At 40.4% G+C, this 22,206-nt stretch overlaps 1 protein-coding gene across 1 annotated transcript in view; it reads right to left on the reverse strand.

The window, feature by feature from the left end:
- LOC130686582 (plexin-B-like) overlaps positions 1–12,658 on the reverse strand; it is a 38,133-nt gene extending 25,475 nt beyond the window's left edge. The window contains 2 exon segments of the mRNA XM_057509703.2: positions 4,827–6,176; positions 11,997–12,658. Coding sequence (XP_057365686.1) covers positions 4,827–6,155 — 1,329 coding nt within the window. The 5' untranslated portion in view covers positions 6,156–6,176; positions 11,997–12,658.
- Between the last annotated feature and the right edge of the window lie 9,548 nt (positions 12,659–22,206).

A 22,206-nucleotide genomic window follows, 5' to 3' on the forward strand; every position in this document is an offset into this window, starting at 1 on the left:
TATATACATATTCCAGGTGTGCGTATATACATCATTCTGGAATATAATATATATATATATATTTTTTTTTTGGAACTGGGAGGGGGAATCGAAAAAAAAAAAAAAAAAAAAAGGGAAGACACACAACGCCGCCGCCGCCGACTCCGGTCACCACGTCGATAAGATATGGCCCCGTGTTTAAATAATTTTTTTTTTTTTTTTTTTTTTCTCCCAGATTTTTTTTCTCACATTTTTTTTTTTTTTTTTTTTTTTTTCTATTTGAGCGGAATGAAAAGAAGGGAGGAAAAATCAAGAAAGGAACTTGACCAGATTTGGGATACATCTCGGTCTCGGAATTTCCGCTTGATTAATTACCTCCAACTCGACCAGTAATGAGAGAGGCTGTATGCATTATTCATAAACTTCCCTAGCTACATTTTACTGAAATTCTTTTTCTTTTTTATTATTATTATGATTATTATTATTATTACTATTATATCTATTTTTTTTTCTTCAAAAAAAAAAAAAAAAAAAAAAAAATAATTTCATTTAGAATTATTTCCCCCCCCCCTTTTTTATGTTCTTCTATTTTTAATCATCGATTAAAAACACGGCCGTGATTATTATTTCGTTCAGTTTTTCCCTTTTTTTATTTCTTTGTGCGCAAAACTGCGTGCGCGCGCGCTTTTCAAAAACGATTCTCCTTTCTTCAAACGGCGCATCGTTTAAATAATAACCTTTTTTTTTTTTTTTTTTTTTATTCCATGATATCTCCCGCCGCGAATGATTGGTCCACTCTCTTGTACTTGCTTGCTTACTTACTACCTAAAAAAAAAAAAGCAAATATATTCTTCTATTTCTTATCTCAATTTTGCTTCTTTCTTCGCTTTTCTTCTTCGATAAACGAGACACGGTTTAATACTCAAACGAAGAAAATTGAAATGAGACGATTGCTTTCCTGTTATTCGAATGTTTCTGATAGCAGACGAGGTGAATAGAAAAACGAATTCATTTTTTTTTTTTTTCCTATCCCTTCACTCCGAGACAAAGAATTAAAATATTTCTTTTCTTTTTTTTTTCCCTTTAAAATAAAATAAAAAAACGCTGGACTAATGTGGTCTGTCCCCTTCTAGCCCGAGAGATCCCGCCGACATTTTTCTTCTTTTTTTTTTTTTTTTTTGAAAGGTATAAAAGAGTTTTGGAAGGGGGGAGATTATACACGCTGTATAGGTTCGTTGAGATGGGGGGTTCTGGTTGGTTGCTGGCGGCCATTGTGAACGCGGCAGGGAACCCTGAACGCAAAAGAGCCACGATTTTTTTGGGTTTGGACCTCAAGAAAAAAAAAAAAAAATGCTTTTCTTTCCTTTTTTTTTTTTTTTTTCTTCTTTCGTTATATAGACTGAATATGTTTATTTTTCAAAGAAAAAAAAAATAAAATAAAGAAGGGTAAAGAAAAAAGAAAGTCGTCCAATAAGCTTTATCCCACCCGTTGTAACACGGCATAATTCTCCTATTCTTCAGGGCGAGAGAGAAATTTTTTTTTTTTTTCTTTCGGCCAAACAAAAATTCTAAACAGGAAGCCAAACACGAGTCCAGTAAAAAATAAAAAAAAATAAAAACAGGGAAGAAAACAAGTTCTTCTTTTTTTCTCACTCACTGACTTTTTCAATGCCTTTTTTTTTTTTATCGTTCCATATTTATGTAGCTCTCGGTCAAGTTTTCTTTTGTTTTTATGAGCCCCCAATGAGACAGCTCGGGATGCCCCCCCCCCTTCCTCTTTCAAAAAATATGAAAGAATGAGTGCGTGAAGCCATCACTCTCGGCTGTCCGTTGCTGCTGTTTCGTTTACGATACCCAGCGATCAAATGAACTTTGGCTCGTGATCCCGATAGATCACACACGTTTACCTCCTCTCGCTTCGAATCTAATCAAAAAATAAGACTATCGGCTTTTTGAAACGTAACTAGAAAAATTTAAAAAAAAAAAAAAAAAAAAAAAAGGCTTTCTTTTGACTTTGAAAATCTTCTTTACTTCGAAGGGGAAAAGAAGAAGCTCTTCTTTCTTATACGGCCATTGCAGCGAGAGACGCCAGCTAAACAAACACATCTGGCGACTTATTTATTTATCGCTCTGTGTATATACACAGAGTGGCCTCTTTCTGGGTCCCCGTCTTGATGAATCGCCAGTGTGCGTTACACCGAAACTCAGTTTGCGTCTCCTGTTATTTCTTTTCTTTCCTCCTCCCCCCCCCCCCCCCCCACCCCTCTTCTAACAAACAACACACTTAGTATGAATCGGTTCGGGGTCGTCATACGAAACTGGCTAGTTGTCAACACGCTGGCGAACAAACCCCACCCCACCCCCCACCAAACAAAAAAAAAAAAAAAAAAAAAATCTTACCGTTTTCTCTTCACGAACGAACATTTCGCAACATTTCGTTTAAATCCCCCCCCCCCCCCCCGACCGATGTGATGACGAAAAACGAACGTACATCAAAGTTGTTTCAAAGAAGCCAACCGGAAAATTGGGTGGAGACGCGCGCAGTTGGAACACCGCACATCCGTTGGCCAAAATGCTAATTATTTTAACCTCTTAATGGAATTGACGTCGCAGAGATCAATGAAAAAAAAAAAACCCAACCATTTTTTCTATTTAAATTTTTTATTAAAATGGAAATTAAATTTGCTTTAAAAAAAAAAAAATCCCTTACGAAAGTTCAACCCTTCTCTTTCTCGTTTGGTGTACCGTAGTTAAAGCTATTCCCCGTGAACCCCCCCCCCCCCCCTTCCCCACTTGCCTCAAAAGTTTTTTTTTTGAACGACCGGCGTGGGTTGAAAAAGGGCCGTACCGACGAAGTGAGTGTAGGACAATGGCTGGTGTAAATTATCTGGCGGCTATTTCAAACGTCAGGTACAACGAGAAGGAGAGAGAAAATTTCATGATGAACAAGTTAAAAAGAAAAGAATGTTTGGCCTATCCTATTGAAAGAATATCACACTACTAAAAAAAAAAAAAAACACATTTTTTGGAAAGGGGGGGCCGGCATCTCTTTCGCTGGAACAAAAGAGAGAGAGAGAGATGGAAAAGAAAAAAAAAAATGAGACTTCCACAACAAATTGCTTCACGTCAGGCGAACCGTATTAATCCGTAAACGACTGACGAGCTTGTTCGTAGCCAGTCGATCCTTTTCATTCCTACTCCTCCTCCTCCCCCCCCCCTTTGGCCACTAGCCGTTTCATCCTCACTATCAAACTATGTTATATACCAAAACTTGATATAATATAACACTATAAAGGTATCGTGGAACGAACAGAACCGAGGGGGGCGATCTACAGTACAAAAGAGAAAATACCGAAAACTGATGAATTATTTTACTCTCTCCCCCCCCCTCCCTTTCCGAACCCGACATCATGGAACAAACAACATTGTAGGATGTTTGCGTGCGTGATAGTGTGTGTGTGTGTGTGTCTACCAACTAGTCTCTCATTCTCTCCCCCACACTCTTTTTTTTTCACCTACTAGTTGGAGAAATGCCGCCGCCGGCCTCGTTTTTTATAGGTCCCCCCCCCCTCCCCTCTATTCTTTCCCTTGCCTTTCACCTCAGTCCCCAACTCTTGAAAATTCATCAAAAGCTTTGTGGTAACCAAGTGTGCATCTCTCCCTAATGTTAGATCGATAAAACTCTACAAGTCAAGAGTTCGAATCCCCCCCCCCTCCCTGAAAAAACAACAACAAATTGTAGGGTAGAAAATAATAAAAACAAAAGATGTCGACGAAGAGAGAGAGAGAGGAATACAAAAAAAAAAATTGATTTCATCTGTTAACCAACAGACAGAAGAGCCCGCCTTTAAGATAGGGGCATATTGATTCCACTTGAGCCGTTAGACGACAACCACCACCTGGTCCCATCATTATTTACGATCCCGATCGGCCGTCCTAACCATGTCGTTTTCATTTTATTTTAAAAAATAATAAGAAGAAATTTTATCTCTTTAAAACGTAAAAAAAAACAACAAATTAATGAAAACTAACATTGGACGAGAGAGAGGGGAGATTGGACGAGAGAGAGGGGAGCAGAATCACGTTTCGTGGTCAGCGGGCAAAATGTGTGTGCGTGCGGTTATGATGTTTGTTTATGGGCAGCTATCGTAAACGTCATCATCATCATCATCATCATCACAAGCGCAGCCTTCGTAACCAGCAGACGGTGGAAACGCAAAATGAGGGGACCGTCTTTTTTTTTTTTTTTTTTTATCTCCACCCACGTAACTGTGGCCATGAACCGAGTCATTCGATCCACTAAAATGAAAAAGTTGGCCAGTTACGGTTTTACTCCTCCGAAGTCATTTGCTTTTTTTTTTTCTTTTTCTAAATGCCCAGCTCCCCTAGCGTGAAATGATGAATTCACGTTCTGTTCACTCTGCAAGACATCTTTCATCTCGTTTCGTTAACCCAAAGAAAGAGAGAGGAAGAAAACAAAACAAAGAGCGAACGCAGATGGACACCGCCCACACCACCTGCTTCTTTTTATTTTTTCAAAATAATATTTGTGTGCTTCACATTTCTCTCTCTCTCTCTCTCTCTCTCGCATTTTTTCTTGAAAAGACCGGCATCATCCACAAACGGCGGCCGCGGGTTAACGAGGACCCCCCCAACCAAAACGAAAAAAAAAAAAAAAAAATAAAATAAAAATGTTGGCCGGTTGTATGGGCTACCAATTAGCCGTTCCGCCCGGGACTAACGAGGCTGAGCACACGAGTCGGTAAAAAAAAAAAAAAAAAATGCCCACCATGGTAGGAAAAAAAAAAAAAATAAATAAATAAATGAAATGAGAGTCTTGAGCTTACCCCGGCTTTGGGACATTTGCCGTCGAGAATGGGGCCCGAAATGTACTCCATGTTGCGAGACTGGAGGCTGCCGTTGAAACACATGTGAATGTTCTCATTGAAGCGAGCCTCAATGTCCGCAATGCTGAAAACACAAACGGCCGATTGATGGCTCGGCTCCGAGCTGCCGATGCCTTTTGGGGGCGAGAAGAGACCGACGAGAACTGGATCGCCAGGACTCAATCCCAGGCTGTTGGCCAAATCGGGTCCGGCTTGAGCCAACTTGGCGTCCTGGACGAGCGAGTAAGCTCCCTGGCCATCGGCCCCGCCGCCGCACTGCAAAGTCACTTCCGTGTACGAATCGTAATTGGCGTCGGAAATGCAGGTGCGAGCCAGTCGGGTGACGTAGCCCAGCTCTTCCTCGCCGGGCAGGTGCGATTTCTTCTGGACGACGACAAAGTAAGCGAAATCCGAGGCATTGAAGCCGTAGACGTATTTGACGAGGAAATGGTCGCGATATTTGACGTCGATGTGCAGCGTCGACTGCTTAGTGAACGAGAACTCGGCAAAGTCAAGATCGTAGAGGTTGCGTGACGAGATGGCCGGCACTTCGTGGCGGTACTCGCCCACCGAGGTGAAGGTCGTACCGACGTAAAGGACGTTGGACCGGCCCCAAGGGTTGTAGTGCTCCGGCCCGATGAAAGCGAACGTTGAGGCCGTTTCGTCGTTGGCCGCCACGTTACGCGAGATGAATTCCGGCTCGGATGAAATGTTGGACAGACGGTACTTGGTGCAGGCCCCTTGCGATGTTGAGCCGCACGCCAACAGGGTCCGGGCGTCGCGATCAACGATCAGCACTTTGTTGACGTTGTCGGTGGACACGGCGTCGACTCCGCTGGACGGGGCGCATCCACTGGCGTGGCATTGAGGACTGTCGGCAACTGGGCCAGTCACGACAGAAGCTTCGACCGACAGACTCGAGTCGAGCTGGAAGAGTCGGTTGACTCCGCCGGCGTAAATGCGTCCGCTCGATACGTCCATCGTCAAATGGCGGAAGCCTCGGTTCGTGCCGTTGACGGTGACGCTCGATCGCGGCCAGTGGAACTGTTTGACGATGCTGTTGATGCCGGCCGATGGATCTTTGCGGCTGGAGCTGATCGACATCGACGTCGTATTCCGACTGCTGCTGCTGCTGCTGCTGCTGGATGCAATTAAAACTTGACCGATATCCGGAAGGGCGGCGGTGGCCATTGGAAACGAGGCGGTCAGGGCCAAAAGGACGACGAAGAGGATGGTCGCCATGGCAACGGACAGAAATCTGCTTGATTCGGATGCTTTCAATCGCGCCATGAAAACTGTGTCATCATCCACCTGCGGAATCCAATCAAAAATAAATAATTTTATGATTACTATTTTCCAATGAACCAAAAAAAAAAAAAATAAATTTTTTATTTAAATGCAGTTCGTTGTCTCTTTAAAATACCGAAACAAAACGAGAACGGGTTAGCAAGAACGAAGAAAAAAAAAACACGAAAATAACAAAGGTGCAATTTCCTGCATATGTAATGAGGTGCAATGAATAAACCGTTATTGTGCTTGGCACTCCTCCGGTCCCCTCCCCTATTTACTTGAAATTAACTAAAAAAAAAAAAATAAATAAATAAATTCTCTCCCCCTCTTTTTAAAAACGAATTTCAAAAAGCAAAAACAAATAGAGCGTAGATTTCATTTCTCTCCCTCTCCCCCTTTCCATTTTGATTTTTTTTTTTTCAATTTATTTTCATCATTTAAAAAACGAAATAAAAAGGGAGCCCAAAAACAAAATGATCCGCCACCATCACACACACACACACACACACCCGCAGAGTTGCCGACCACGAGTGCGAGAGGAATCACGCTGCACAACACACACACACACACACGCGAGGTCAAATCAGGAAAAACACAATCGTTGTTCGTGTAATCATCTCGCTGTATATGCCTTGTCTTCACCCCTCCATCCTCTTTTTTTTTTCTCCTTTTCCTCCTCCCGTATGTAATTTTTTTTTTTCTTTTTCTTTCCCTTCACAATGAGGGCTCATATGATTGAAGTTACAACTGTTTGGCTCCGGGCTTCATGTTTAGTTGTGATGATAATTTTAGGTGAGCTCTTCTTCTTATTCTCTTTTACACTCGCGCCTCGAAAAGAGAGATGGACGCTCGTTGGAGGCTGCAACAACAAGAGCCCGCAAGGCGAAAAAAAAAATATGAAACTAATGAAGTTGAAATGAGACTGACCACCCAGTTACCTTTCGCGTAGGTCAAACAACATGTTTCTTGTTTTTTGTTTTGTTTTTTTTTTTTGTTTTTTAAAACGTCAAAATGCCGGAGCACAAACACATTCAAATAGCGCGCGACAGCAGACCCGAAATAGACGACTGACATTAAGACAATTATTGTCGCAGTCGATTCCGCATCGACTAGTCGCATTATCGATCTCGTCCATCGTCGATCCACTGACCATATTTAATTCCAGGAAAAGGGAATGAAAAAAAAAAAAAAAAAAAAAAATTATGTTTCTCCACGTGTGCGTTGATGCTTGCCCCCGTGTGCGTGGACAATGTGCCTGTCCATCAAATGCGAAATGGGACGAGGAGTAAAAACAAACGGAGAAGAAGACGAAGGCAGCAGCACCCAGACAACAGCTGCCATGAGCCAAGTCAACTGGACAAAAGAAAAGAAAAAAAAACGCCGTACATAATTGGGTACGAAAATTGGGGGCCGGCTACGGTCCGCACGAGACTGTCACATCATCGAACTCATCAGAAAGAAAGAAAAAAAAAAAAAAAGAAGGGAGAATTAAAGAGAAAACGGTTGACGATGACGACTTGAATGGAACTACAACTTAAATACGGATGGCCAGGTCATTGTTGGGAAATATCTATGATGATTGTTCCAGCTTTTTTGAATAGGGACGGTGTGGGAAGAGCCGGTAGTGAGCTGTCATTCCGTCGAGTCGTCCCAGTCCATCAAAACGGACGAAAGGAGGAGACAAGAAAATGGGAGAAGAAAAACGCAAGGAGATGGAACTGCATTCATGGAACGAAAAATAAAATGGAAGACTTTTTTCTTCCTTTCTCGACGCCATTAAAGGTCATGACTCGTTGGTTTCCATGTTCCACGCACGCACACGGATAGAGAGAGAGTAATCAAGTCAAATGACATCATTTCTCGAACCCACCTTACCACCCTATCCTTTTTCTCCCCACACATACACACACCCGGAGCCATCAAGCCGGATGGAGTATTTTTATTCCTCCCCTTCCCCTGAAAATCAACCCAAATTTTCGATTGACCTTTTACACACAAAAGGGTCGACGTCATTATCACACATTTTTATACAATCAAAAAAATAAGCTTTCACATTTTCTATAAGAAAAAAAGAAAATGAAAACTCGAACGTGCGTTTTTTTTTTTTTTTTTTTTGATTTCATAGAATTCATCCGGAATCGACCAAAGAACCCGAAAGTGTGTATGTGTGCGGTATAAAGGTGTTGTTGATTTCCCGCCTTTCTTCATACGTCTGTCTTATATTAACTAGCGTGTGTGTGTGTGTGTGTGTGTATGTGCGACGGGGGCTCCTTCATATAAAACACATATTGAAGACGAAATAAAAAAAAAAGGGAGATAGGACGGAGGGGGTCTTTGCGTGTATAACACATTGCACACACACACACACAAGTCGGGAACCCCTTCAGGCCGCACACTAAAAAAAAAAAAAAGAGGGTCCCTATCTACCTTGACTCTGGCACTGTGCCTCTTCTACCGATGCCTCCAGGTACAAGTTTGATAAAAAAAAAAAAAAAAAAAAGAACAAGACTTTTCTTTTTTTTTTTTCTTCTCTTATTCTTCTACTTCTTTCTTTCTTCTTCTTCTCTTCCTAGTTCTTTTTTGTCCCAACAGCAGACTATGTACCTTCCTGGGGCCATTCTTTCTCCCCCCTCTTCCACCATCCGAATGCCAAATAAAAGAAGCAAAAAAAAAAAAAAAAAAAGAAAGGAAAATGGTTGAACTGGATGATGAAAATAAAGAGTCAGGAAGAAGAAAGAAAAAAAAAACGGGGAAGAGGTGTCGGGCAAAGAAGAAGAAGAGGGGGAGAATAGCGATGGAATGCGCATTTATTTTTATTATGAATATAGCAGAAGATTCCATTTTTTTTTTCTTGCACCTGGACACGGTTCAGCTTCGATCTCAACAAAAGAGGGAAGAGAGCAAACTATTCAATAACGGGTCTAGCGGAACCGATTCCTCTATTGCCATTTCTTCATCGTTTTGCTCACTGCGATCGATAATCCCAAGCTCAACAGTTGATGATCGCTGCTTTAAAAAAAAAAAAAACGACATCGAAATCCCTCGGCTGGGCCTCAAACGACTGCGAGTTGTTAATCATAAAAAAGGGTTTCTTCTTCTTTATTTTTATAGCCAAAAAAAAAAAAAAAGGAAAGAGGAAAATGGTTGTGGTCCACATCTTATCGGAGCGCCCAGTTGGCCATTAAAAATCTATCCGCGGAGTTAAGAGGCAACAGAAACCCTAAAGACTCCACACACACATATCCACAGTGTGTGTGTGTGTGTGTATGTATATAAATAATATCAGATCTAATCGATCGTTAACTCGCTGAACGAGCGATTCCATTAGCGGCCGGGGGACCGTATCGCCTGGCCTTTTGGCCCATCCTTTTTGCCCCCAACGCCGCATCTTCTTTCTTTCTCAAGAGAGTTTCAAATGGTATTTTTTTTTTCAACGAAGAAAAAAAATGAGAGAAAAGAAACAAAACGAAACAAAAAAAAAAAAATGCCCCCACCATCAGAAAAAGGCTAGAGGTTTTCTTAATGATCATCCGCAGAAGAAGACCGTTCCTTTTCAATATATTGTGACGTGCGTCAGCTTTTTATCTCCTTTTTCTACCTCTTGACCCTTAAGACAAACCTTCTTTTCTCTCTTTTTCTAAATGTTTCAGGTAAAAAAAAAAAAGAAAAAGAAAATAACAAAGTTAAAAGAAGGATTTTTCTCTTCTTTCTTTTAAGCGATTATCCAGCATCCGGTAGCTGGATTAAAAAAGAGAAAGAAAAGAAAAACAACGTTCATTTGAACCGCTAGAAATGTTTGACATCCACAATATTCCCGCCCTCATTTTTCTTTTCTTTTTTTTCTACAAAAAGTGACCATATAGAGAGCCAAACAGTTTATCGTAGCGATATGCAACGGAAACCCTCCCGGTGGATCATCAAAGTAAAGAAAAAGAAGAAAACAAACAAACAAAAAAAAAAAAAGAGAGACGACAACCCGCTGAGTGTTTGGGACTTTAAACACTCCCTCCAACTTCAAAAGTGTGTATGTGTGTGTGTTTAGTCTTATCAAAAATAGAAGTCCAGATGGTCGAAAAAGATAAATACTTAAAAAAAAAAAAAAAGCGATGTGGATATGAGTTTCGATAGTCGATACGGACCCTTGATCAAACAATAACAACGAAAAAACTGGCTAGGGCAGCAGGAAAAAGAGCGTGATTCCGCCAGGTGGGAAGCGGCCTACAGGTAGACGACCATCGTCCATCCGTCTGGTTTGTTCTTGTTCGGGTAAGAAGAGGAAACCCAAAAATAAAAAACAATAATAAGACCAGAAGGGGGGATCGAGAACCCAAAGAAGGGCAGTCATCTGCATAATTTTTCAATTCGACCCAAAAGGTCTAAGAAAAATATTAATGAAAAACAAAAGGCACCTAGCGGAAGGAGCAGACAATAATAGTGTAACTATTAGTAGAGAGAACGGGGGGGAAACAACAACACACACAAAAAATGTGTGTGTGTATGTATGTGTGTGATATGGAGAACGATGAATCCTCCCCCCCCCCCCCTTCACACACACACACACAAAAAAAAAAGATGATGGAAGACTTGTCCGCTTGTGAGAAGATTCCATACCCCGGACGCATTTTGGGGCCTCTTTGTTGCGTTTGATACTTCATCATTCAACGTGTACGCACAGAAAGATACGAAGAATAAAAACGACTCGGCGTTGAGTTTTGTCATGAAAGTCATCCGAGTTGGTTTCCAAGTCCCCACTGGTTCGTATATGTAAAACAATTAAAACAAGTAACACAAAAAAAAAAAAAATGCCCCGTTACTTCTGTGCAGTGGGGCAGGCCCAAAAAAAAAAAAAAAAAAAAAAAAGAACGTTCAGGTATGAAACTTGCCATGAATTTCACTGATTATTATTACAGAGAGAGGTTATGCTAGCTGAAAACAACAAAAACACAAGCGAGCGTGTTGTTTTCGTGTTGAGCGATTACCTTAAGCGAAACGGGTTAAATCACGAGGGCCTATCCGATGCCTACAAAAAGCGACGCTAGACTTTGATGCATGAGCCGAAAACAAAATCCCCTCTTTTTTAGATTCCGATTTTTTTTTCTTCTTCAAACTGAGGAATGCATAATTTTCACAACAGCCTTTTTTCATTTACAGAAAAAGAAACAAGGACAACAACAACAAAAAAAAAAAAAAAAAAAAAAAAGTCCATCCGCACATCGACTGGCCGTTCCGTTTCTCAACATTTGCTGCTTTTGATTTTCCCAGCTGTGTGTGTACCTCTGGCAATGGGGCCCCCCTCTCTTTGTATTTTATTTTATTTTTTTTTTCGGGGTCTTCAAACGAATATGTAGAACTATGTCTATGATAATAATGATGATCTGACAGGAAGTGGTAAAGACAAACTCTCACACGCATTTCTCTCCTCTCACTCCATTTTTCTTTTCGGGGGCTACGAAGGAGAAAAGGGCCTTTTTTTTCTTTCTTTCTTTCCCGAGGACGGATGCCTTTTTAAACAGAGCGATTCTCTTACATCAACCACACCGATTTATTTTATTTTATTTTTTTCGTCGAGTTTCTTGGGGCTTTTGGGAAAATCCTCGACGTGGTTCAACAGTCACATCGATATTATATGTTCGTTTTTCCCTACACACACACACACACACACACACACACACAGAGAGACGAGGAAAGAAAAAGGAAGTTATCTCTTTTTCAGTAGACATTATTCCGACATGGCAGCCAAAATCCGTCTAAACTCGTTTTCTTTACAATTTATGGACGTTGCCCATCAAAAAATAAATAAATGGATATGAATTTGAGGGGCTTTTTTTTTTTTTTCTTTACCTTTCAGATTTCACACGACACACGAGTGAGAGAGATGATTCTCTTGAAAATGTTTTTCCTTTTTTTTTGTTGCTTCCTTCGATAGTATTCCAGGCGTTTGGAAAAAAGCGAACACGACACACACACTAACACAAAATTCTATGGTTGAAAAAACCGAAGAACAAAACACTCGTTCGCACAAGAAACGCACGCACACACTGCACACAACCAGCAAGGAAAATAACCCCCCCCCCACACAAAAAAAAACACACTCTCTGATATGATAAAAAGAAAAGAGGATGTGTCACGCACCCGCCACCACCAAAACAGCACACCACTGGGCACACAAAATAATTTTTTCAATCCAATTTGTTGGGTGCTTTTTAGCTGTGACGCGATGGCAGCCTTTTTTTTTTTTCTTTTTCTTTTTAATTACCAAGTCCTCACGAGTGTGTGTTCTTTGATGTTTCCTCTTTTTCAGAGCAGGATGATTCACTTGACGTTGTTTTTTGGAGGCAACGTGCAAAAACTTTCTTCCAGTTCCGATGATACACACACACAACGAAAAGAGGTAAAGCAAAAAAAAAAAAAAAAGAGCAGCTGTGTCTCGAGTTTTGCTGTTTCCCTCCGAAGAAAACCAAAAACAAAATGGCTGGACTCTTTGAGCAACGTTGTTGTTGCCCGTGTGGACGAGCTGCGACTAGCGAGAAGCGCCGATTTGACACTGAAAGTCGCTCGTCAGAAACTGAGGTGCAACGTTGCCAGACGTAAAAACTCCCCCTAGAATTCTGGGAAAAAGAAACAAAAAAATTCGTTCCCCATCCTCTGTTTTTCTTTTTTTTTTTTCATTCTCCGCCTGTGCGCAAGCGCCTCCTGGTGGTTAAAGATCTTCAAATGCCTTTAGGCGGCTACCTTCCAACGGCCTTCACAGTTGAATGGACCCAGGCGCCGCTGCCGTACACCCCAGTTATTACTATTATTATTATTACTGCCGTTTGGTTATTTTTTCTTTTCCTTTTTTTTTATTTTTGTTTATTAGATTTTTTTTTTTCATTTCTGATCGTCGAATAAACGTCGTCAGTTGAAACTTTAAAAAATAAAAATAAAAATGTGTGTGATCTCGTAGATCCTTTTGACCGTGTACACACGTCGAAACCGCCAGGCCATGAAAAGCCACAACGTGATGACGGCCATCTTCTTTTTTTTTTTTTTCGCTTCAATTGCAGCGTCAATTAGAGGATTAGAAGAAGCGGAAGTAGTTTTGATCTTTGCCTTTCAGTTGTGTTCGAATTTGTTTTGATTGGATCTTCAATTGTTTTCGTTGTGTGTGTGTGTGTGTTGAAAACGTGGCGATTGAGAGAAACGAAGAAAGAAAGTCGAGTGTTTGAAAATGCAACAACAATTTCGATGTTTTATACGATGATCTCCAAGTCCCGAGGACTCGACGATTGAAGCCGCCACAGGAAAAATTTAAAAAAAAAAATGAAAACATCGTTTCTCTTTCTGCTTTTTTTTTCTTTCTTTTATTCTTCTGCATTTTAATGATAGGGGTGAAAACGGAAATGCATTGTAATTGGGCCTGTCATAAAACGTAGAAAGCCGAGAAAGAAAAATGATGTGTAGTAGAAGCCATCGTTTTCTAATTGGCTGATTGAATTGGAGATTGGGATTTTTTTTTTTTTCTCTTGAAAAAAGAGACACAGAAATACAAACATTGGCTACGATAACACACAGGCATTTTATACACACACGACCAGCAGCCCCGCCCCCACCCCCCATAAAAAAAAAAAAGGGAATATTAGACATTCTCTTTGTGAAATGGCGTTCGAAGAACTTGGACATTGTGCTGATACGTTATTAAAGGAAATCCCCAGCAACTAAGCATAAAAGACATTGACGAGGGAGGCCATAAGGAAAAAAGCCTCGAATCGAACTGTGGCCAAGCCGCTCACGTTCGCACAAACGAAACGGAACAAAAAAACGAAAAGAAATATATATATATATATATATAAATATAAAGAGAACGAGTAGGCCAATTGCTTATTCCAGTCGCGCGTACACTGCACACACAAACGTAATAAGAAGCTGATTTCGGTAATACGATCTACGGCTGTGTATTACTTATGTTCTTGTGCTGTTCCCTTATGTGACTGTACACTACTGTTGTGGACGTACACACAGAAATAAGACGAAGGCAGGCGAGGGGTGGCTAGGGCTATAGAAAAGCGTACACAGAGAGCTGTGGTACAAGCCCTGTTTTCGTGTTGTAAGCGCGGTATTGTGTCGTGTTCGCTCTTATGTCAGAACAATTTTTACCCTCCCTATCGCTTTTGTTGTTGCTGCTATAACACACACACACACACACAGAGGAGTGTGTACTGCTTGTAGTGAGAGCCAGCTGGTGGCTGTTCTGGTGTATACGATTACTAACGCGGGGTATTAAAAAAAAAAAAAAAAAAAATACCGACGACGAACGACGCCGGCGTTGTATATACAAGGAGTCTCAGCTCGATGACCAACCACACATACACACAACAACCGCAGCTATCATCGGGCTTTTACCGCGCATGAGAAAGAATTTGAGAGAGAAAATAATAAGGATCTTTCTGCTATTGCTTCGGCAAGTCATACGATATCCTCAACGTGTTATTTTATTTTATTTTATTTTATTTTATTTTATTTTCGAAAAACCATCAGTTTCAAGGGTCAATCCATCATCTTCTTTGATTTCTCCCACAGCAGCCCAGCACTGATTGTCTCCCCGGTTGCGCGGCGTCCTTTTAAAATTCAAACAGTCGACACAAGATTAAGGGACGAGAACCTCCTTTTCTTTTCTTTTTTTTTCGAATTTTTCATTTTTTTTTTTTTTGTCTCGTCTTCCAAAAAATTCGAAAGGCTTGTGAAAATTGAGGGAAAATGAGGAGGAGAGTTGATGGTCAGACGGTATAGAATAAAAGGTGGCATATTTTGGAACTCGGGAGGCGGAGGAGAAGGAGGTACTCGGTTCCAGAGACGAAAGATTGTGACAGCGGGCAACAGGGCCCTAGCTGAGCCATTCAGCGTGTCGCATCCATTAAAAGATATACACAGTCACCTTTTTTTTTTTTTTTATTATTTTTAAGGAAAAAAAAAAAAAAAAAAAGACCACCATGATTTTTCTGTCGCGACTAAACGACAGTTTTTCTGCGACCCGCCACCGTGGAACGACCTGCGCTAAATAGAATGGAAGAAAAAAAAAAAAAAGTAGGGGGGGGAGAGGCAGAAGAGGAGGAGTGTTAGACCAAAAAAAGTCGAATAGAAAAAAAAAGGAAGAGAAAAGAGCTTGTCACCTGGATATCTAACACAAACCCTGTGATTTTTTCGCTTTCTCAATTTTTTTAGACAGGCAACTCTGAGGGCCCCCCCACCCCTGTCTATATAACAACGTTGAAACATTTTTTTTTTTTTTTTTCAATAGTAAGGTAGGCTTTATATATTTTCTCTCTCTCTCTCTTTATAAGGCATCTACTGCTGTATAAACATATTTTGGATAGGGAAGAAAAAAAAAAAAAAAAGGTAACACACACGCACCAAAAACGAAAATACGTATAGCCTTGCACCACAATAGGACAGGCCACTTACGCTATTTAGGAAGAAAAGGAAATGGTATTAAAAAGCCAATTCAATCTACAACAGTTTTTCTCAAACCCAGCACCTGTCTTTTTCTTTTCTTTTTTTTTTATATATATTTCGCTTCCCCTTGTTATGTAGTTCTCCTTACTTTTTTATATTTTATGCCCCTATAGCTGTCAAGAGAAATATATACATTTCAAAGAGGACCTGTGTCTATGCGATATACGGAGGGTGTCCGGAAGTCTGTTTTCATCGCTATTGTCATGAAAAAGCCATTTATATATTTATTTTTTCTATTCCCCCCTTTTTTTTTTCTGTATCCCCATACATATATATATATTCCCAACAGAAAAATATAAATTGTGCTATATGGGGCGCGAGCGATGGCCCAGGGACGTCAAGGTGTTGAATCGGTTTCTATTGTTATACCGACCGATAGATATTTTTTCCCCCCTTTCTTTATCCAGCCCTACATAAATACGATGTAACAGACGTTGCGTGATAGCGTATGTTCTCTATTTGCTTTACGTAGGCACCCAGAAGCGGCACGTAACAGGGGAGAAAGAATTTATTATTTTTATTTCTGATTTTCCTTTTATTTATTTATTTTTTTTCTTAAATTTATATCAAACGTCCAGGTGATTGTGTTGACGAACCATTTTTCTTCTGGCCAAAAAGAAAGGCAAAAAAAAAAAATGTGTTTGTTTATCCTAATGTATTTTTACGTTTAAATGTGGGATAGGGCGAGAGCGCGTGAGAAATTCAAGCCCCGTTCCAGTGCAGTTACAAACTTGCTGGCTCACAAAAGAAACGCAATACAAGACGCTCTTTTTTTCTTTCTGCCCTTTTGTTATTTTCTGTGAGCGTATCGCAGTAGCATCTGATGTCTCTCTGCTTATAAAAAAAAAAATAAATACTTTTCAAAATGTGTGACTGTTGGAAAAAAAAAAAAAAAACGTTTTTTTGTGGTCGTGTATTTCAGGAGCCAGGCTGGAACGAATGTTACGTTCCATTGTCGGCTCTTCTTCTTCTTCTCTTCTTACGCTGCTTTGCAAAGTCAAAAGACGCGCTTCTCCCGTCCCGCTTGTCCATCAGCAATCACGCGGTATTTTCTTCTATGCCTAAACTGTTACGCCAGTCAGACCGCAAAGGCATCGGTGCGTGTGTGTTCCGCAGGATTGTATGGCCATGTGTGGCGGGTTGTCGGTTTCATCCAATGACTTTCAAAGGGCAGGGAGGGCTGGCCATCTATCTTATTCTTTTTTTTTTTTTTTTTTCTTTTTTTTTCTTATTCTTTTAATAGCAACATGAATGACTGATGAGAGTTAATAGCTTGACAGAAAAACCCCCTCTAGTTCCATGAATATGATTGCCGCTGCATCGCGCGTCAATCCACCATATCCAACTCCGGTTCTCCGGAGACACACAACAAACCCTCCTCTTCTTTGTCCTCTTTACTCCTCCCCCGCTCTGGTTTTATACTTGATCTCTCCTGAGGACTTTGCTGTGTTAAACGGGAAAGACCCTAAATATATACAAGGGGGAGAGAGAACAGAGTTCCAGTTTTTGAGGTCAACTATGAAAAATCCTCATCGTCTCTTGTCATTTTCCCCTCTGTCCTCTTTCAACGTATCATCGTAAATGACTGACCAAACCCCCAGCAATTTACAAGTCGTCCTAATCGTATCTACATGGAAAATTTAAGGGGCTACCAAACTATACCCTTAAATAAAAAGAAGAGGGGGTCTCTCTCTCTCTCTCTCCGGACCCTGTGTCTAGTTGAATTTTTATTATAGGGGGGATTGTGGAGGGGTAAATCCCACGTTAAGATTGAAGGGGGGGAAACAACACGGAATGAAGCGATATTTTATGAGCATTAACCAAATATTCCAATTGAGTTTGATTTCATTGCTGATGAAAAAAGAAAAAAGAGAGACCTTGAATTCCCTTAGAATCCTTATAAGAAACAAGGCATCAAGAAATCACAGGGTCTTCTTCTTTCAGCAAAGAAGACGAAGGATTTAGAAGAAAAAACAAAACAGGTGTCGGACACATTCCTGAACGTCGGCGGACGGTTATAAGGTCCATGCCGCCATTCACACGATCTGTATAACTAACCACACCTGTATACATCCCCGAAAAAAAAAAAAAGACAAAGTAAGAGGGGAGCAACGAGAAACAATGGGGGCGAATAAGATCAAACTGTGACTCTCCTATCTATTATATGATACAATCCAACTATAGACCTATAGACATTCGGGAAAAAAAAAACAAAACAAAAAACAAAAGACGATTTTCATATATATTTTTAAAGAAAAAGAAATGTTTTAAGGACAACCCCCCTTTTTTTTTTTTACAGAAGAAAGACAAAGAAGAAGGAAAAACACAGCAAAGGTATGAAAACATTGTCGTGACTCTTGTGGACCGCTCGGTGGGAGGTCCTTTACGCACTGGCATGTCTTTTGTGTCGTCGCCGATCGTTTAAAATAATCACCCGCACAAAACGTACAGGTATCTACGTTATACGCCTCTATTTTGTTTTGGTTTTTTTTTTACTTTCATATTTTTCTTTTTTTTTTTTTTTTTTGCAGGGGGCTCTCCTCACATAGAGGCATATAACGCATACACGTACGGTGTCTTAAAAAAAAGTACATACACGCATTTCATTTAGACACACAACGCACGTACAACCACATAAACACACACACATGGTCAAAATACAATTTAGAGAAAGAGAGAGAGAGAGAGAGAGAAAATGAAATGAGAAAAAGGGGCAATATAAGGAGCTGCTGTTGCAGTGCGACCAACGGAGAGCGCCAGTAATACTTAAATAATGGGCCATGCGCATATACGGGCAGTGCTTTACTGCGTGGGCCTCTTTTCGTCCCTCTCGTTCTTGAGAACGGGGAAAATAAAAAAAATAAAATAAAAAAGGGGCCATCAACAGCGGATTAGTATCACAAAGATTCATATCGCCGCTTTCTCTTCGTCCGCTTTGTTTGCTCTTTTTTTTTTTTTTTTTTCTCATTTTTAACCCCTCTTTAAAGATTTCAACGTCAACAAACTGAAGGAAATTGTATTTCACTGCTGTCTCTGGAAAAAACTATATATACATACAACCTGTGTGTAACCCCTTCATTTTTTGATCAGGACCTATGTTATCGAACCCAATCAAGCGCGTGATGTGATATAGCGCACCGCTGTATACAGATCGTATTACTTAACGAAAAAATACCGACTCAGATCGGTTCAATCTACCGCTACACAGGAATATATCTTTCCCCAACTTGTTATTATTATTTATTTATTTATTTTTTTTTTTTTTTTGGACAGTGAGAGGGGGGTTGGGGTTTGTAGGAAAGGGGCCCTATAAAGCGGCTGGCCTTTGAGTTGTTAATTGAAACCTTTCAATGTTGTTTTCGGGGGGGAGGGAAGAGACTCCTTTTTATATGTAATATCTATTTCTACCTGTGCGTCTATTTATGTTGTGTGTGTAGTACACATTGGGAGCGCTTCCTCATCTCATTTCCCTTAGCCCCCCAAAGAGAGAAGAAAAAAAAAAGCAAGTTATGCTACGTGTATATATATAGTGACATATGGCGCATAGCGGCTTCCTCTCTCTCTCCATCAATATTATATCATCATTTCCTTTCAGTGAGCCCTTTTTGGCCCGTTGAGATACTGCTGAGAGACATTTTTTTTTTTTCTTCGTCCTTATTATCATGGGAGATAGTACGCGATGAAAAACAAAAGAATAAGTCAAGGAAAAAAAAAAAAAAAGGCCAGCAGGACAATAGAGAATCGCTATCACGAGATGACACGATGGCATTAAAAGCACCGGCGCGGCCGTAACATCTCGACGCTAATTTCCAGAAGGAAAAAGAAATGCTCCTAGAAGTATAGTAGCCCATAGTTTTTCTTGGTTGTATAGAGTGGCTACGAAAATATATATTTATATAAAAGGAAACCCCCGTGTTGTAAATTATCATAATAAAAACGAATAAAAAAAAAAAGAACGACTTTTGGATGGCGAAACGCGCAGATAACATTTCAAAAACATCGTCACGTTCCATCTTCTTTTTTTCTTAAATATATGCAGTAATTCTCAGTTTTTTTTTTTCATTATCGCCAATCACGATGGAGCCCTTTACCTCCTTTTTTGTGATTGATTTCTTTTAGAGAAGGGATTGCCTCATCATGATTCTGATTGCAATCGGCCTGTTTTCTTTTTTGTTCGATGTGTGGAAAAATGGCTTTGATGAGCAGGGAGCTCGATCCACCACGTAAAATGCGAAAATCTATTTTTAAAAGCTTATATCTTTGTTGATTGATTGCCCATTGGTAAATCATTAGCCGTTTTTGAACCCAGCCGTGGTCAACGCTGGTCCACCTACGCTGAAAGAAATGAAGGAGAGAGGGAGAGAGAGGGCTGCAAAGCGGAAACGAATTTTTCGAGTGGAAGGTTCAAAAGTAGATGAAATGAAGAACTTTGCTGCGACACAATCAATGGCCACTGTGACAAGAGCACACGGTGGAAAAAGGGGACCCTCTTAAGCGTTTAGTATAGAACACAATCCCAAGTAAAACCTTCTTCTGTTTTGTTCCAGGGTCTATAACCTTCTCGATATTTATTCAGCCATTTCAGTTCCAGTTCGAGTTCAGCGTCTCTCTCTCTCTCTCTCCCCTCTCGTTTGTGTTTGAAAAAAAAAAAAGAAAAAGGTATAGAGCACAGAACTGGGTGACATAGAACACGGGACCGTTGCCAACAAGAGAATAAGAGCTCAATAGTCCCTGTATATATAGGGAAAAACAAAAAAGAAAAAAAACTGTCCAGTCCAGCCCTTCGATTTTTACGAGCCTTCGAGAAAAGAAGAAGAAGAAGCCAACAGTTTGATTGTTCTCATCGTGAAAATGGAGAAGAGAGAATAGAAGCACACACACACACACAAAAAAAAGGGCAGGACCGTGAAAAATGAAGGTCCGGAACAGATTGCGTCGTGTCCATGTCGCCCACTTTTAGCCTCTCTTTTTCCTTTTTGTTATCTCTACAACCTTTCGTTTTCTGTTTTTTTTTTTTTTCTTTTTTTTTTCTTTTTCAAAACATCAGAAACACGCACACTCGTTGAAGAGAAAAGTCTTCTTCTGGCTTCCCTTTTTAAATGAAGAACGAGAGGGCAATTTGTTGGACTCGTTTTTTTTTTTTTTTGGCCATCTGATCAAACGAGTCGCCCAAAGCGTTCGTTTTCAAAGACCATCCAATTGCGACTGCCTTCTCAAATTGCTCCGAAAGGTACACACACAAACACACATACACATTTTCAAATACACGTTCTATATTTTTTATGTTCGAAAATAGATGCGAAAAGAGAAAACGAGGGTCTTATAAAATCGAACGGGGGGGGGGGGGCTTCGTTTCTTTTGATGTAACCCCCCTTTTTTTTCTTCTTTTTTTAAAATTGAAACAGTCATCGACATATCCCGCGGTTGTTTGCATTAGAACACGCCGAGCAAACATCCCGCAACGACTAATATTGAATGGCTGGAGAAAGAAAATAATAATAAAAAAATAAAAATAAAAAGATCCGCCAGCTTTCAATTACCTAAAATGCGGGAACTGGAACGTGGAAGACACATTTCAAAAAATACAAAAGAAAATGGAGGAAAACTTTGTCAAAGGTCGAAAACAATAAGGCAAATAACAGGAGCGTGTTACATTTCCCACTGGATTTCCACAATGCGCGTTAGAAGAAAAAGACCCAAGTCAAAGGGACTTGGTCTTTGTTTTCTTCTGCACATTTTTGGGCGTTGCGAGTGGGTGGTCGATGTACAGTGTCCTTTACTCTGCTGACCCCTCATCCATCTATCTATATATACAGTATATATATATCCAGCCGTTGCCTTTTTTCTTCGACTCTTTTCAAAAGGACTTCTACTTCTCCCTCCTGATCCACCAATAAAATCCAAAGAAACTTCGGAGGCTCCCTAAGTCATAAAACACAAGAGTTTTTTGTTTTTTTTTCTTGTGCCACAGCGGCAGCCAAAAACGCAACTGTTGGGTCAGCAATTGTTTTTCTATATTTCCTACGCGTATTTCTTTCTCGAAACAAAAACAAAAAAAAAAAGAACTCGCTCAGAGAAGAGGGTAGAAGAAAGATCCACCTTGTTTCTTTTTATGACTTTTGCCTGGTGGTGGTGACTAGTGAATTGATGCTGGCCTGTTCGCACAGCACTGCAAACTGTGAGAAATACAAACAAGTCGACCCTTCGATTTTCTTCTAAACTATGTGACGGCCGCCCGTCAAAAAGGGCCAACTCTGGTTTTTCCACATCTGGAACTGACCGACATGGGGGTTGGTTTTTAAAAGAACCAGAAAAATCTGCAAGATCCATCAGTTTTTGAGGGGAGGGGGGGGGGGGGGGGGATGTATTGGATATCCGGTTGCAGAAAACGCGGGCAAAACGGACCGCGTCTCCGGCAAACGTTTTGCGTGTGGCAGGCCCAGGTTTTTGAGAAACGTGTCAAAAATCGTCCGTGTCCAACAAGACAAAACAGATATGAAATGCGATGCCTTTTTTAAACCTTTTCCTTTTTGTTTTTCGCAGCTGAAAAACAGCAAAA

The sequence above is a fragment of the Daphnia carinata genome, chromosome 2, assembly GCF_022539665.2.
Source record: "Daphnia carinata strain CSIRO-1 chromosome 2, CSIRO_AGI_Dcar_HiC_V3, whole genome shotgun sequence".
Classification (NCBI taxonomy): Eukaryota; Metazoa; Arthropoda; class Branchiopoda; order Diplostraca; family Daphniidae; genus Daphnia; species Daphnia carinata.